The sequence below is a fragment of the Acomys russatus genome, chromosome 21 (assembly GCF_903995435.1).
Source record: "Acomys russatus chromosome 21, mAcoRus1.1, whole genome shotgun sequence".
Taxonomy (NCBI): domain Eukaryota; kingdom Metazoa; phylum Chordata; class Mammalia; order Rodentia; family Muridae; genus Acomys; species Acomys russatus.
The window spans coordinates 52,428,832-52,445,382 of NC_067157.1; the positions used below are offsets into that span (position 1 = coordinate 52,428,832).

The window sequence follows — 16,551 nt, forward strand, 5'->3', positions numbered from 1 at the left end:
AATGTGAAATCAGAGGACCAAAGTGAGGACAAGACAGGTGGACAGATTGCTGTACTTTAATGTGAGATACCCAAGGCTAAGACACTGCACCTGACACTTATAAATAAAAATCCAATCAGTCATCAAGGGCTCCAGAGTGAACGGCATTTTCGTAACCTCCATGTTTATCGTCTTTGCTTTCTGGGTGTAATTTTATCAGATCATCAATTCGAAGAATGGTGATTGCAGCTTCTGTTGCAAACTTCAGGCTCTTCACTTTGACTATGGTTGGTTCAAACACGCCTGCTTGCTTGTTGTCTCGTGGTTTTCCGTTGATCAAATCAAGACCAATCCTGAAATGGTGGAAATCTGATTAAATGACCTTCTAAGCTCAGATGTGATGTGGTATTCCAGCTATTCTAGACCAAAAGACCAGTTCTTAGCTGGGTGTGGTGATGCACCCCTTTAACCCCAGCACTTGAGAGTGAAAGAACCAGCCCCCCCCTTAAGGACCCCCATTAAGGCTAAAGCATGTAAATTTCTGGAGGGTCCAGCTTGACTCAAAGGCAGCTAGTTTGTGTTACAGCTTGTGTTTAAAAATTTCCACCAACCCAAAATTGTAGTTACCCGTCCCTAACTAAAAAAGTCCCAGTGCTAGTCTATTAACCAATCAAGTTTCTCTGCTAAGTTCTGCTTTTGTAAAGGGTATAAAAAGCCCATGCTTTTGCTCCTTGGGATCTCCAGCTCAAAAGAGCTTAACTGACCCCGTTGTATCGGCTCAATAAATTCCTATGTATTTGCATCGACAAGAGACTCTGTCTCTCATTGGCGACTCCAAGAATAGACTAAAGATTTCCCTCCGGAGATCTGAGTCTTGCAGGAGGCAGAGGCAGGCAGATCACTGTGAGTTCGAGGCCAACCTGGTCTACAAAGCAAGTCCAGGACAGCCAGAGCTACACAGAGAAACTCTGTCTTGAAGAACCAAAAACCAAAACCAAACAAAAAACCAACCCCTCCCCCCCAAAAAAAACTAAACCCCAGAAACAAAAGACTGTGAGTTCTAACAAGCACACCTCTGGGACCGAAATAGGCAGTAATGTAGCAGACACATCATCTGCCAAACATTTAGCTGCACCCTGTTATTATGTTCAGCCAAGCTGTGTGTACAGGTTGGCCTAGTGATAGCACAGCTGTTTGGGTTGGTTTAAGTATGCTTTATGATATCGGCATTAAGGACTAGATTGTGTAATGACACACTACTCTGAAATTATATTCACTGTAAGCTGAAGGGACTGACTGAAGTGAGTAAGCGTACCCTAAGACCATCTGCTTGTACTACCCAGGGAGTCAGAACAGGATCCAGAGTTGACACTTAGGACACAATAGCACTAAATAAAATTCAGAGGCCACTGTCACACAGACACAACACTAATACCTGTAATGTTTTATTGACAAGTCCCTTCAAATATTTCCCAAGGTGCAGGGAGAGAAAAGGCTGCTGTGATGAACTTAAAACAGACCCATGAGAATGGATAATGGAACACTAGGAAATCATATACTCACCACTTTAGATTTTTACGTTCTGGGTTAACTTGAGCCTCATTGTGGAAAGCTCTTAACTTGGCAACCAGGTCGGTGGAGTCTTGAGCAGCATTCACTGCCAGTGTATTAGGAATAACAAGAAGAGACCTTGCAAATTCTGCAATAGCAAGTTGTTCCCGAGATCCCTAAGAAGAAAAACATGAGATATCTTCACGAAAGGCAACACACAGCAGCACGTCTCTGACAAGGCACATGGTAAAACCCAATACTACCTCCAGCGCCTTTTGAAACTACCCTTACCATACTGGTTGCATAGTTTTCAAGGTATATGGACAGGGCAGCTTCCACAGCACCTCCACCGGGGACCACAGACTTGGACTCCAGAACTCTCTTCACCACACAGAGAGCATCATGTAGAGAGCGCTCCATCTCATCACACATGAAATCATTTGCTCCTCGTAAGATGACTGATGCAGACGTACGAGCCTTAGTACTACACAAAAGTGAAGTTATTAATTTTTTAATTAGTGAAAACACATTAATTACAACACCCTTGATTAAGTCCTGCTGACATTTAGATACAAGGCACCAAAAACAATGTCTAGACCACGCAGAAGAGACAAAACAGACTTCATCTCAATTTACAGTGGCCCAATATTGTTTTATCCCATGCGTATAACTGCTCCTGTCACCGAGAGACTAGAGCAGCAAATAAATGGGAAAGAATTCACTCTACAACAAATCTGCAATGCTTTGTAACTTATAAAAGTAGTTCTTACTTTTTGATTAAGATCAGCTCATCATCACAAATTCTCTCCTGTACCACTTCTTCAGCTTGTCCCAACATTGTAGATTCAAAAGTTTCTTCTCCTTCCAAATTCGCCAGTGTGGACAGAATACTTGCTATAAAAAAGTCATAATGATATAACTTTTTCCTGTGATTTTCTTTTTCTTTTTTTGGTTTTTCAAGACAGGGCTTCTCTGTGTAGTCTTGGTTGTCCTAAACTCCCTTTGTAGACCAGGCTGGCCACTGGCCTTGAACTCAGTGATCCACCTTCCTCTACCTCCCAAGTATTGGGATTAAAGACGTGCACAACCACGCCCAGCTTTTTGTATGTGATTTTACTGTAAGAAAACTTTCTTATAAGAAAGCCTTGCATTAACTCAAGGTTCCAAACAAGCCACTACCATAACCCAAGACAAAAAAAAAAAAAAAAAAAAAAAAAGCTCTAGTAAGCTATTACAGCACATAGTGCCAACATTTCAATATACTTTTTGACCCAGCACATATAGTTCTAAGAAGTAGTTTGGTTTGTCTCCGGTTGGGAGAAGACATACCTCCAGAAGCTTTAGCAATGCGCTTGAGGTCCCTTTTTAAAACTCTTCTAACAGCCATGGCACCAGCCTCCACAAAATACTTCAGGCACATGTCATCAATCCCACCAGTGGTTAGAATAACATTGGCACCAGCTGCCAGGATCTTCTGAATTCTCTCCTTGGTGATATCTGATTCTCTACAGAGGAAATATTTCAATAAACCAAAATTATTTAGTATTTTCAATAATGCAGCTGTAACTTTTACTAGTTATATATTAAATCATATTAACTATTCTTTCCCACTAAACCCAGGAATGAATCAGTCCAATTTATGTAAATTTCAAAGACTTGAAAGTAACATTCGCTCTTTTAGCTACAATTTGAATTCCTAATTAGGCGGTTTAAAAAGAGCCTGTGGGGCTAGAGAGATGACTCAGAGGTTAAGATCACTGTCTGCTGTTCCAGAGGTCCGGAGTTCAAATCACAGCAACCACATGGTGGCTTACAACTATCTGTAATGAGGTTGGGTGCAGGCACACATGAAGGCAGAACACTGTATGCATAATAAGTCTTTCAAAAGAGGATGTGCTGATGCATCTTGATGAGGTTGGGTGGCTCCCCTTTCTGAGGAATAGGGGAGGAGGACAGAAGGTGGAGGAAGGGTAGGACTTAGAGAAGAAAGGTGGCTAGGAAGGTAACGAGAATAAATGAAAACACCTAACATGAAGGTTTCTCTGTGTAACCCTGGCTGTCCTGGAATTTACTCTGTAGACCAGGCTGGCCTCAAATTGAGAGATTCATCTGCCTCTGTCCTTGCCTCCTGGAATGAAAGGTGTCACTGCCTAGCTCAATTGTAGACATTTCTAACAAGCCAAGGGGAAGTCACATGTACCATGGAAATCATAGGCAAGTATGAGACAGACTAGAAGCTACGTCACATCTAAGTAACAGACACATTAGGCAGTGACAGGCCCATTATACAACAGCAGTCCCCGCACAGCAAGATGACGGGAGCAATGCTGGACTGATGTCTGCAGCTGCAGTCAGCACTGTGCACTGCTACTTGTATCACAACGGCACAGCACGGGGAGTCTTAGGTGAAGCTAGCAGTCACACAGCATCTAACACTTGACAATAAACAGCAGGCTGTGTGCCTAACTGTCCTTATTCTTTTATGTGAATTTTCTTGTTTGTAACATTAAGCTATACCATGATGCCCATACTGACTACAATTCCTGGGTTTAAATGACACACCTTCCCCCCTTAACAGAATGTTTTTTCTACCTAGCAGAAGTACTGATTTGCAAGCACCCTTTTCACAGGTACTTTCCACAATACCTCTGTCTAATCTGGTCCAGTTTCTCAGGGTCTGTAATAACCACCTGTACACCAAGCTTCATTTTTGTTTTCTGTAGGCTGAAGTCAAGACAAGCAATTTTTGCATTTACTATTCTTTTGGGCATGCCTACAAATGAACAAAAGGTTAGTTACAACATTGCTAGGCTTCATAAAAGACACTATCCTTAGAACCAAAAAAAGGAGCATAATAAAAAATTTCATGTTACATACAAACTAAATTTAGACGATAAATTCTTTTTTCTTTCTTAAAAAAATTTTTAGTTTTAGTTTTTTTGAGACATGGTTTTTCTGTGTAGTCATGCCTGTGCAGGAACTTGCTCGTAGACCAGGCTTGCCTCAAACTTACAGAGATTCACCTGCCTCCCTGAGTTCTGGGATTTAAGTGTGTGGCATCGTGCCCAGCACAGCATGGCAATTTGTTAACTAAAACATTAGTAATGGGCTGGGTGGCAATTGGCGGTGGTGCATACATCTAATCTTAGCATTCGGGAAGCAGAGGCAGGCAGATCTTTTTTAGTTTGAGGCCAGCCTGGTCTACAGAGTTGAGTTCCAGGACAGCCAGGGCCACACAAAGAAACCCTGTCTCGAACTCTGCCCTCCACCCCAAAACCCAAAACAGACAAAAACCTTAGTAAAGTTTTGATGGTTCCAAGTGCACACAATTTATTTCTTGTTTTACTTTTTTTTTTGAGACAGGGTCTGTGTAGCCTTGGCTGTCCTGGACTCACTTTGTAGACCAGGCTGGCCTTGAATTCTGTGGCACCACATCCGGCCAATTTATTATTTTTTTTAATGTGGGGTTTCACTAGGTAGACAAGGATGGCCTCTAACTTCAGAGACATGCCTGCCTCTCATGTCTTAGTGCTGTAATTAAATTTGCCTGTGTCACCATGCCTGGCCCCTATCACAACATTTTAAGCTTATTAGGATCTATACTATATAAATCACAAATGTGGTGATGGGGTGGCGTGTGAAACAGTGAGGTACTCTGATTCGTAGTCATGTCAATTTCCAAATAACTGAACATTACTTACCCTGAGACCCAACCACACAATTGAGGGCATAGCCATTAATCAGCATGCTTTCTATCTGACTTCTCCCGTGGGCTTTCAGAATATTAACAGAATTGACTGGATAGCGAGGCTGGCCTCTCACATCTGTGTATTTAACAGCAAGCACAGCATCTACCACCATGTTAGCAAAGAAATCACCATTTCTGAGACAACAGTTAAGGACAGCTATAGATTAAAAAAAAAAAAAAAAAAGAAAAAAGAAAAGCCCAGGGACACAGAAAACTATTCAACTAGACTTTCTTCGAGCAAAACAAATCACCAATGGGGAACGGTTCTATTAGCATTATCAAGCGACTTCTGCATATTCACCACCATCTGCATTTCCCCTTGGAAATGTGGGAAAGGCAGCAGCAGTTTCAGCTGTTTTTCCTCTACAACCAATTTGCATTAGATTGGCATTTTAAATTTTATTCCATAAAACTGATACCACAGAAAATCTAAAGTATTATTATTACTTTTTCTTTCTTTCTTTTTTTTTTTAGTTTTCGAGACAGGGTTTCTCTGTGTAGCCTTGGCTGTCCTGGATTCACTTTGTAGACCAGGCTGGGCTCAGACTCACAGAGATTCGCCTGCCTCTGCCTCCCCAGTGCTGGGATTAAAGGTGTGCGCCACCACGTCTGGCTGAAGTCTTATTTTTATGAGCAAAAGGGGTTAGGGCCAAACTTCACCAGAATGTTCAAGGATACATTCCAATAATCTTGGAAGACATGGATGTCTTAGCAGCATTGATCAAACAGTCTCTTCCAAGTTCATCTGTGTTAATGATTAGGTTCTCACTGATATAGCGCACTGCTTCCCTGGGGAAGAAAAACAGAAACGTCACTCACAAGTTTTGAGTTTCACATTTAACTGTCAAATGCCACAGGCAATGGTTTGTCCAGCCACTTCATATAGAGGGTGGACACTGAAGAGTCCTCCCCCCTCAGATCGTGGCACCTTTCATCTATCCCATAAGCATAGCCACTAAAATCTATTAGGAGAAAATGTGGTAGTCAAGTGGGAAAAAATAAAGCACACTGGGTTTAGCACTTACGTAGCGCCACTTGAATGCCAAGACACAACGCTTCCAACTTAATGATTAGTCAAAACATTAAGATACATCTCATAGTCATTACATAAATGAACATTTTCTTTGAATGCAATCTTCTTACTTGCAAGCAAGACGATAGCCGCTAATAACGGATGTTGGGTGTATTTTCTGTTTGACGAGCTCATCGGCATTCTTCAGAAGTTCTGCTGCAATGATGACCTGTTGATTAAGCACTGCTGTAAGCACACGGGCGCTCAGTGCACATGGTGTCTAGAGGACAGCACTACAATGACCCAGGGTTATTTCCCCTCATTCATTTACTCATTTTTTGAGATAGGGCTTATCTGTATAGCCCTGACCATTCTGAACGTGTTTTGTAGACTCTGCCTTCCAAGTGGTGGGATTAAAGGCTTATGTCACATGCCCAACTATGACCTAGCATGCTAACTGGAACAGCCACGGTAGAAACTGAGTAGCAGTTTGCTGAAAATATAAAATGAAGACCACTACCAAAGCATTCTGTGAAAATGACCTAAGCTGCAAAAGCTAGAAAATGGTGAAAACCTAGTACAACAGACTATTACATCCATTACATGTAGAGATTGAGTGTAACAAAAGACACTATAACATGTTAGACAAAGGTCATCTTCACTGTTTATAAAACAGATTTCACTCTTTCACAGCAGACGTTAAGTCTATACATTTCTCCCACAATTTGTTTCTTCTTCACCAAACAGCATTATACTAATTTGTAGGTTATCGCATGAAGTGTTACGTTATTAGCCACGTTTTCTAACTAGCTATATTACACTATATAGTGGCAAATTAACTTCCTCCAATTTCTATTCCCAAGATTTTCTGTCCATATTTAAAATACAAAAGTATCTATTAAACGACAAAAAATCCTAAACCTGGTAAGATTTTCTTTACATAACAAACTCTTTGCCGGTTGGTGGTGGCCTACGCCTTTAATCTTAGCACTCCCCAGGTACAGGCAGGTGGGTCTCTGAGGACAGCCTGGCCTATAGAGGGAATTCTAGGACAGCCAGGGCTATGCAGAGAAACTCTGTCTTAACCCCCCCCCCCCACTGCTGCAAAAAGCAAACCAACTCTTTTCTACATGTGAACATCATCATGGTAAGGGGGTTGAAAATGAGCCTCCAAATTCATGAGACTCCAGTATTTAAAACAAACCTGTACTTAATCACCTTATGTTCTTTTCCTACTTAAATCGTGCAAACTAATGACAACTAGTTCAAATGTTTATGAGACCTCCTTAAAACATCAATTTCTGATCCAGTGCATGACTCAGCAGTCATGCATTCAACCCTAACACACTGACGACCCTCTAGCTGTTCCCAGGTAGCACCTCACCACTGAGGTAGTTCCATCTCCAACTTCTTTGTCTTGCAGGTCAGCCAGCTCACACAGAACTTTGGCCGCAGGATGTTCTACCTCCAGCAACTTCAGGATGGTGGCACCATCATTAGTGATGGTCACATCCTGGGAATTGTAAAGGAAGAAGTCAACAGAGAAAGCATGCTCCATGATGCTGTACTCAAAGACTTTATAGAAAAAAAATTGAAATTAAAAAAACAAAACAAAACAAAACAAAAAAAAACAACAACCAAGGCAACTAAGAACAATTAGATATACTCACACCAATATCATCCACCAACATTTTATCCAAACCAACTGGCCCAAGAGAACTTTTAACAATGTTGGCAATCGAAGCTGCAGCCATAACTGTAGATGAACAGCGGAAAAAAAAAAAAAAAAAATTAGAACAATTCCCAAACTAATAGACACCTATGATTTGCTCAAATTTACCAATCTGTAATTACTATTTTATTTTTAAAAATCACTTATTTAAGGACTAGTTAAGGTTAACTTTTTATTTGGAGTACTGGTATGTCAAGTGTTCCATAAAGTTTAATTCCTCAAAAAATAAGCAATCACCACTCTGGCAAGTTTTGATAAGAGTGTCAGATAGTTCATCCTGATAAAATAGCGACTGTATTTTGAGGAAAGTTGACAACAAAAAGGCACAATGAGCAACCACGATTTCAAGAGGTGAATGCTTTAAAAAAACAGGTTCAACCACAGCAAACCACGTGCTAATTTGAATTAACGTTAACGACGATAAACGTAGCTAAGTATCTCTTACTAGCGTTCAACTTGTATTCCGTTCAATTTTATTGGGGGAGCAGCTGTCAACGGCAGGGTTTGGACACCCGTGAACCCGACCGGCGGAGGGAAGCGATGCAAAAGCCACCTAAATTCTGTGCACATTTTTTCACGGGCAAATAGAACCGCCGGAAGCCACTCTCTCCTGGTCATGTCAGGATGGCTCCAAACGGGCCGGAACCAGAACAAAGGGGCCGTGGGGCGTGGCGGGCATGTACGTCTGGAGTTCGTCTTCCGCCTACAACGGGCCTCACTCGGGGCACGGACGCCCACACCCATCCCGTGCCCTTCCCCTAACCCTGCGGCGCTCTCGAACCTTCTTCCCTTAGGCGGAAGGGCGCGAAGGCGCCGAATCGGCCCGCTACTGAGGGCCGCACCGGTGCGGCCGAGCCCCTCTCTCTCCTCAGGGAACCGCAGTGTCCAGCGGGCGGCCCCGGCCTAACGGCTGCAGTCGGGCCTCGGCGTGCGCCGCCGCGGGCGGGCCGGACCCCGGATTCTCTCGCCCTTACCGTTCTGGGAGCGGATCGCCTCCCCAGTGCTGCGGTCCCCGAACACGGACAAAGGGCCCTCCATCTTCAGGGGACCAGGCCAATCTCACTAACAACGCAGGCAGCAGGTAGCTCCGCTCCGAGGCCGGACGGCGGCCACCACGGCGGGGACCACGGCGTGGAGAGACCGAAGCGACGCCGCGCGGGCTGCTGGGTAAGACGCCCCGCCCGCTTTGCACGCTCCACCAGCCGCGGGGCATGTTGGGGAAAAAAGACGTGGAGGGCGGGGCGATTAAGGAAAAAAAAAATCTGAAAACGCCGGAAGTGAGGAGGGGCTACCAGAAGCTAGGTGTACAGTTTTTATTCATTTAGAGACTGGATAAGAAAGGCGGGAAGGAGCATAGTCTCCACCGTTATCTCAACTGGTTCGATTATCAAAGCACTTGAGATTCTTCCAGATGAATCCAAGAGAAGAGAGTCCGAGCAGGTCGATGGCACAGAGTCCAGTACTGAATATGCGTAACTGTGAGGAATCTGAAGAGGAAGAAATCCTTGGACAGAAGACTCGGAAAACGATGGTGACAGCGCGAAATGGGCCATTGCTTATACCCAAAACGGACGAAAGAGAGCGCTCGCCGAAGCCGCAACTAAGATCGGAAGAGATATAGGTCCAATCGAAGAAAAAGAAGGCTTAAGTGGTGTGCACGAACATGTCGGGAGTGCATTGGGAGAGTGCAACCTGATTAGAGAAGCGGACGCAAGATTCAGCGTTGCACTTCGCCGTTGAAGGACTCATGATAGGCTGAATGGACGTGCGTCTCGTCATCTTGAAGCAATCAACAAGGCCCTGAGATTAAATACCCCAGACTTATGGGCGACGTAAGGCGCAGAGAGACCTTAACTAGGTCTAGTTCCCTCAGCCCGTCCTCAAGTCGATCTTGAAGCTGATTGGTTAAACAGAATGAGCTAATGACTACGAAGCTATAATATACATGCAGGTTTATTAGAAGCAGCACGAGAAGGGGAAGAGAAGGGGAGCCCCGCCCCTAGGTAGAGGCCATGCCATGCCAGCCAGGCCCTGCAGCAGGACCTAACAGAGACGTACACCGTTGACAAGACTAGGCCCTCTGCAAAAGGACCCCCTGCACAGATCCTATCCCAGATTTCATGGGAGCAAAGCATCACCCGATAGTTGGACTATGCTTTTCTAATCATTGTTAACTCATACAGTTAGGGTACTTATGAGGTTAGCATGCACCTGGATATAGTTATTAGATTATCCATAACCCTATTAAAATTAAAGAATTACATAAGAAATTTAAAAGGTTCGGAAGGAAGTCAGTATGTTGGTCGGAGGAGGAGTCTGGCTCTCTTGCTAGGGCTGCGCATGCGTCTTTGTACATTCTAGCGCCTTATAGACAAGATGGTAGGGCGGAATTACGGTGTACTAGGAGGAGGCAATGGACCCGCCCCTTAAGTACAGCTGGGAGCTCGAGCGCCTTTCATCATATTCAGGTGTCAGGGAGCATTACGCGAGTCAGCTGAGACTCGCTCCAGGCTCAACGAGAATGAGATTGGGCGGTCCCGCCGGGAGCGGGGCGGGTAAGACTCTTCCACACCGAGGAAACCGTGCATTCCTGCGCCCCTCGGTGATCCTCAGCTCCGCGGCAAAAGCCCTGGAACAGCCTGGAGTTAAGCGTGGCCCAAGGAAGCATTCCGGATGTCGGGAAACCAGCGTGGCCCGCCCCCCTAGCTCAACGTCAACGGTGATTGGTGGATCGCAGATACGGCTCGCTCGTTCGGCCACTCAGTATTAGTTCCGGGTCCTGGAGGCACCGAGGAACCGCGGGAGCCTCTGGCCTTTCCCTTAGTTAATATGGCTGCGACTAGTTTCTCACTGGGACAACCGTGAGCAAAGGAAGGCAGGGCACTGCGGGGCTTTGCCTACGTCCCATCAGCGATGGCGCTTCAGCCACGGGTCTGGAAATGTCTGTCTGTTTTCAGGAACCTGGGTAACTAATCTCGCCCCTCTTCCTTGCCTGCAACTCCGTGCACAGTATACGTAATTTTGCAAATCCCATTTTGTACCCGAGGTTCCGGGTGGGAAAGTGAACGCACTAACCGCACCGGGGTGACTGTCGAGCGTTGTTATGGGTGTGTGGTGGTGACAGCCTGTGGGCAGGCGGCCGTATCTCTCCGCTTCTGGCCCTTGTGATGGGAATGGTTAGAACATGCTCCTCTCGTGCCCGTGATAGTCACTTTAAAGAGCCATGTGGCCGTTTTCGTTTCCTAGAGTGTGGGTTCGCAGCCCTCTCAACCAGGTCCACGCCGGCGGTGCAGCCTGACGTGGAGACTAAGGAGAACGAAGCGGTGGCCCCAGAGTTCACCAACCGCAACCCTCGGAATCTGGAGCTCTTAGGTGTAGCCAGGAAAGAACGGGGCTGGGCGACGGTATGGCCCAACCGTGAGTTCTGGCACAGGTAAATAAAATCGGCGTGTGACTGACTCCCAAAGCTGTGCATAGCGCCTTTAACGTCATTTTCATCAATCCGTGACTGACCCTGTCAGGTAAGCCCCAGGTTGTGTCAAGAGGATGGCAGGTGGATAGAGAACGACCAGGGAGCAAAGAAAACTTAGGGAGTAAGAGACTACGTACTGAGGGTGACATGTCAAAAAGCTGAGATCTAAAGGGCAGGAAGACACTGAATCGGTGTGCCGTCAAGGACATTCTAGCAGAGGAGGCTACTAGGCTGCGATTGAGTTTAGTGTCTGAGGAAATGACAGGCCTGTGTACCTGGGGTTCTATAAATAAAGGGGTGAGTGTAGTGTGAAGAAAGAACGGTACGCAGAGTTAGGTTAGTTAGCTTGCTAACTAGGGTAAACTAGAGAATAAGGGTTGAGCCGTAATGATTTTTAAAGTGGGGAATAAAGGGAAGGCCAGTTAAAAGTCTGTTAGTAGAAATGAGATGCTGCTTTATTGAAATTAAAAAAAAATTATTTGTGGGGGCTGGAGGGTTAGGTTAGCTCATCAGTTAAAAGCACCTACTGATATATAATTCCTGATTGTTTTGTGTTTCTTCTTGGTATAGGTAGTTTATTGTATATATGTATAATAATATAAATGTATATGCAAAAAAATTTTTAAATGTTTAATTTTTAAAAAAGCTCCTACTGAGCTTGCAGAGGACCCAGGTTCAGTTCCCAGCACCCACATGGCAGCTCACAGCCATCTGTAACTCCCAGGGATCTGACACCCTCTTTTGCCCTTGGTGGTGCCCAGACATCCACGCAGACAAAACACTCATGCACATAAATGTAAATGTTACATTTTGTTTGCGGGGGGAGGCATGATGTGGATTAGACCAGGACCTTCAGCTCACAAAGCAGGTGCCCGGCCTCTAAAGTGTACTCCCTGGCCCCACGATGGCTATTTATTGAAAACATTGTATTTACCAGGAGCTATGCTACTTGCTTTGACTGTATGGTTTGTTTGTTTGCTTGCTTTTCATTTAATTATTTAAACTACTTATGAAGCAGGTGTAGCAGTTTTCTTCACTTCACAGAAACAGAGGAATCCAACTGAGGGAGACTAGATGAATAAATGCCAGAGCTAGGATTCAGACATGTTTGTATGTCACTGTAGAGCCAGATCATTAGATTATTATCTTCCGCTGCAGAGTGTAGGTGTTATCTGCCACTGGCTTTCTCGGTGAATATTTTTGTTAGAGTGGAATTTATCTGGGTTTTGTTTTTTCAGTTTTATCATTGGTGTGTGCATACACACACAGTTTCACGCACATGCCACATATTCTTACATCACGTTCCACTTTGTAAGTCCTGGGTATTAAATGTAGGTTGTCAGCCTTGGCAGGGAGCACCTTTAACCATTAAGCTATCTTAACAACCTAGTCGCTGAATTCTTGAGAAACACATAGGCATTTATTCACCTGAAGGAATTTAACTTTTGTGGTGAGCAGATTGTTTTACAATTTTATTCTTTTTTCATCTAGGTTGCGTGTTATAAAGACTCAGCATCACGTGGAAGCGCTGGTGGAGCACCTTGGCGGCCAGGTTGTGGTTTCGGCATCCACTCGCGAATGGGCTATTAAGAAGCACCTTTATAATACCAGAAATGTGGTGGCTTGTGAGACTATAGGACGAGTGCTGGCACAGAGATGCTTAGAAGCCGGAATCAATTTCATGGTCTACCAACCAACCCCGTGGGAGGCATCCTCTGACTCGGTAATTTTATTTATATGTATTTACCCAAAAGGTAAACATTTGACTGGGCATTGCTGGTGCATGCCTTTAATCCCAGAACTTGGGAGGCAGAGGCAGGCGGATGTCCATGAGGTCGAGGCCAGCCTGGACTACAGAGTTCCAGGACAGCCAGAGCTTTTACACAGAGAAACCCTGTCTCGAAAAACAAAACAAATCAAAACAAGAAAAGATAAAAAATTTGGTCTGGTGCGGTAGGAGCAGTAGATGGATCTCTTGAGTTTAGGGCTTATGAAGCAAATTCCATCAAGTCAGGAGATCCTGTTTCAAAAAAAAAAAAAGTGTGGTTAGTTGTTGATGACACAGGTCTAAAAGGTTGAGGCAGAGGAATCTCAAGTTCAAGGTTTGCCTGAATAACTTAGTAAGATCTTATCTCAAAAATTTCAAAGGGAAGGCAGGTGCTGTAAGTCGGTGGTAGAGCTCTCATCTTGTAGAGCATAGTGTAGAGGGTGTGTTCATCCATAACACACAAGCTACAGAGATGAGGTGTGGCTCTGAGTGCTGCCTGGCACGTGCAGCAACACACACACACACAGACAACGGGGAGTATTTGGTCAGCTCTCTTTTTTTAACTTGGTTTTTAGGGACAGGGTTTCTCTGTGAAGCCCTGACTGCCCAGGCAGGCCTCAAACTCAAGAGATCCACCTGCCTCTGCCTCTGCCTCCCAAGTGCTGGGATCAAAGGTGTACGCCATCCACAGTCGGCATTTGGTCAGTTCTTGATATTAGATATACTTACATTATTTTCTGAGGATATTCCATGTGTTAGGCCTTGGCTGGATACTGTGGCAGCATTTGATTTTTGCAGCAGTCCATAGGAGCTTGCCTTTCCATTCTCTGCACAAGCTGATGTCAGTCAGTGTTGCAAGTTTCAAATGCTGAATGACTGAGAACCTGTAGTCCAGGATGTTAACACTTCACTTGCAGTTGAATGTGCTGAACCCGGTATCTCTCCATTTCTTTTTTCCTATGTTCTTTTTTTAAAATTATTATTGCTTATCTTTTTATTCTTCCATATATTACCTCTTGACCACAGTTCCCCCCCACCCCCACACCCGTCTACTCCCAGTCCCTTCCTCCCCCCCCCTCTACTCCCAGTCCCTCCCCCCCTCTACTCCCAGTCCCTCCCCTCCACCCCCCCCCCCTTCACTCCGCCTCCATTTCCCTTCAGAAAAAGGCAGGCCTTCCAGGGAGATCAACCAGACGCGGCATATCAAGTTGCAGTAAGACTGGGTACCTCCCCTCATAGTAAAGCTGGATGAGGCTACCCAGTAGGAGGAAAAGGGTCCCAAAAGCAGCCTCCCCCCATCCCACAAGAAGACAAAGCTACAAAACCATAACATAAGAAGGGGACCAAGGTCAGACCCATGCAGGCTCCCGGGTTATCTGTGGGTTTTCTTGTGTTGTCCTTTACACCTCCTCTGGCTCCTACAACCTTCCTCCCCACTTTTCCCAAAGGAGACCCCAACTCTGTCACATGTTTGGCTGTGGGTCTCTGCAGCTGCTTCTGTCAGTTGTTGGATGAGGCCTCTCTGATGACAGCTATGCTAGGCTCTTGCCTATGACATTAGATATCATTTCGTTGACTTTATTTATTTATTTATTTATTTATTTATTTATTTATTTATTTATTTTGGCCAGTCATGTTTGGTTCTGTCTAGGTCTCTGGGCTATCCAGCATCTGGTTCCTGGCCCTACCCCAGCAGTGTCAGGAGTAGGCTCCCTCTCTTGGCATGGGTCTCAAGCTGGATCGGTCATTGGTTGACCACTCCCATAATTTCTGCCCCACCTTGACTTCTGTTCTTAAGATTGCTCAAAGAAAAACAAGATGAAATCAATGGTTTCGTTGTCTCTGGAAAACAAACTGTTTTTCAGGTTTTCTCAAGGCTAACTGTTTTCCTTTTCCCCCTCTCTCCCGTGATCTGCAAACCAGATGAAACATCTACAAAAGGCCATGACAGAAAGTGGCGTGATGCTTCGGGAGCCCCGGAGAATCTATGAATGAAATAGAAGCATTAACTGCGCCGAAAGTGGAAATATAAAAGTGTCAGCTGCTACAGCCATCAAAAGAAATCATCTGCATTAAAAGAAAGAAAAACGTTTGGAGGGAGGAGCAGGCCGAACGCTTCATAGCAGTGATGCCACAGTGGAAAGTTATTTAAAGTTAGCTTCTCCCACTTAGTGTGCGTGCTTGTGTGGTTTTGTTGTTTTAATGGAGGGCTACATTTGTCCACTTCTTGGACATGAGAAGTACTTAAGGGAAGTCACCCGTTACAGCCACTAAAGAACAAATTAAAAATGTTTACAACAAACTGTGAGTCCTAGCTGTGTTACTCTCTGTAAACACTTTGCGGCTACAGAGCAAATGTGAAATTTCTATAAGGCACTGAAGATCATGGACGGTTCTTGGCCAATCCAGGGAAAGAGGATTGTTTGCTGCCCAGGATGTGGGATGGGTTTTGTTTTAAAGACTTATTATTGATACATATTCTGCCCACATGTCTGCCACCAGAAGAGGGCACTAGATCTCACAATAGATGGTTGTGAGTCACCATGTGGTTGCTGGGAATTGAACATAGGACCTTTGGAAGAACAGACAGTGTTCTTAACCTCTGAGCCATCTCTCCAGCCCTTGTTTTGTTTTTAATATCAGTGTAATTGTAAACTCAGAAATAGTATGTGGAGGTACACCAAAAATGCCTTTCAGTCCTCCCTGGACTCACTCCTGGTGATTGCAAATCATAGGAAACGCCTGTGAGGAGCAGCCAGCGGGAGGCGGGTATGACAGTGGTTAATGTTCACCTGGCCTTGAAGTGAGAATTCAAATCTGGCTCTAGAAAATGCTTTACAAATAGTCACACAAGGGCATGGAGAGATGGCTCAGTGCGGTTAAGAACGCTTGATATAATATATATAATTATGTGTTAAGCCAGGCATGGTGGCATGCGTTTGATCCCAGCACTCAGGGGAGGCAGAGGCAGGCAGATCACTGTGAGTTCAATTCTAGCCTGGTCTACAAATCGAGTCCAGGACAACCAAGGCTACACAGAGAGAGACACCCCGTCTTGAAGAACCAAAAATAAATAAATATGTGTTAAAAAAATTGTCATTTGAGGCAGGTATGGTGGCACACATCTTTAGTTCCAGCACTCGGAAGGCAGAGGCAGGTGGATCGCTGTGAGTTCAAGGCCAGCCTGGTCTACAAAGCAAGCCCCAGACAGCCAAGGTTACACAGAGAAACCCTGTCTCAGGAAAAAAACAAACACCCCAAAACTGTGAAAAAAAACATGTAAACAAGG

At 44.8% G+C, this 16,551-nt stretch overlaps 2 protein-coding genes and 2 non-coding genes across 4 annotated transcripts; 1 reads left to right on the forward strand and 3 right to left on the reverse strand.

The window, feature by feature from the left end:
• Nucleotides 1-40: 40 nt before the first annotated feature.
• Nucleotides 41-9,195, reverse strand: Tcp1 (t-complex 1). Its single transcript, XM_051164655.1, has 12 exons — nt 8,997-9,195; nt 7,961-8,046; nt 7,675-7,803; nt 6,422-6,519; nt 5,957-6,067; nt 5,232-5,413; nt 4,177-4,303; nt 2,860-3,035; nt 2,301-2,424; nt 1,822-2,014; nt 1,543-1,706; nt 41-332 (listed from the first exon to the last, which is right to left on the reverse strand). Exons 1-12 carry the CDS (start codon nt 9,058-9,060, stop codon nt 116-118), a joined length of 1,671 nt encoding a protein of 556 aa, XP_051020612.1. The 5' UTR covers nt 9,061-9,195; the 3' UTR covers nt 41-115.
• Nucleotides 2,117-2,244, reverse strand: LOC127205461 (small nucleolar RNA SNORA20). The gene has a single exon (XR_007832668.1). It is a non-coding gene; the product is annotated as a small nucleolar RNA SNORA20 (small nucleolar RNA).
• On the reverse strand, nt 6,138-6,274 carry LOC127205462 (small nucleolar RNA SNORA29). Its single transcript, XR_007832669.1, has one exon. It is a non-coding gene; the product is annotated as a small nucleolar RNA SNORA29 (small nucleolar RNA).
• Nucleotides 9,196-10,782: 1,587 nt separating the features above from the next.
• On the forward strand, nt 10,783-15,360 carry Mrpl18 (mitochondrial ribosomal protein L18). Its single transcript, XM_051164451.1, has 4 exons — nt 10,783-10,987; nt 11,269-11,455; nt 12,986-13,217; nt 15,186-15,360. The coding sequence occupies exons 1-4, from the start codon at nt 10,936-10,938 to the stop codon at nt 15,255-15,257; spliced, it is 543 nt and encodes a 180-aa protein (XP_051020408.1). The 5' UTR covers nt 10,783-10,935; the 3' UTR covers nt 15,258-15,360.
• Nucleotides 15,361-16,551: the final 1,191 nt, after the last annotated feature.

Bases quoted from the DNA above. Each gene is read 5' to 3' on its own strand.
- Tcp1 (XM_051164655.1), bottom strand. From the start codon at position 9,060: ATGGAGGGCCCTTTGTCCGTGTTCGGGGACCGCAGCACTGGGGAGGCG. The intron at 2,015-2,300 runs GTAAGAACTACT...ACTTTTGTGTAG, and splicing joins GAGCTGATCTTAATCAAAAA to TACTAAGGCTCGTACGTCTG. The intron at 333-1,542 runs GTGAGTATATGA...CCACCATTTCAG, and splicing joins GAACGTAAAAATCTAAAGTG to GATTGGTCTTGATTTGATCA.
- Mrpl18 (XM_051164451.1), top strand. From the start codon at position 10,936: ATGGCGCTTCAGCCACGGGTCTGGAAATGTCTGTCTGTTTTCAGGAAC. The intron at 10,988-11,268 runs GTAACTAATCTC...TTCGTTTCCTAG, and splicing joins GTCTGTTTTCAGGAACCTGG to AGTGTGGGTTCGCAGCCCTC. The intron at 13,218-15,185 runs GTAATTTTATTT...TCTGCAAACCAG, and splicing joins GGGAGGCATCCTCTGACTCG to ATGAAACATCTACAAAAGGC.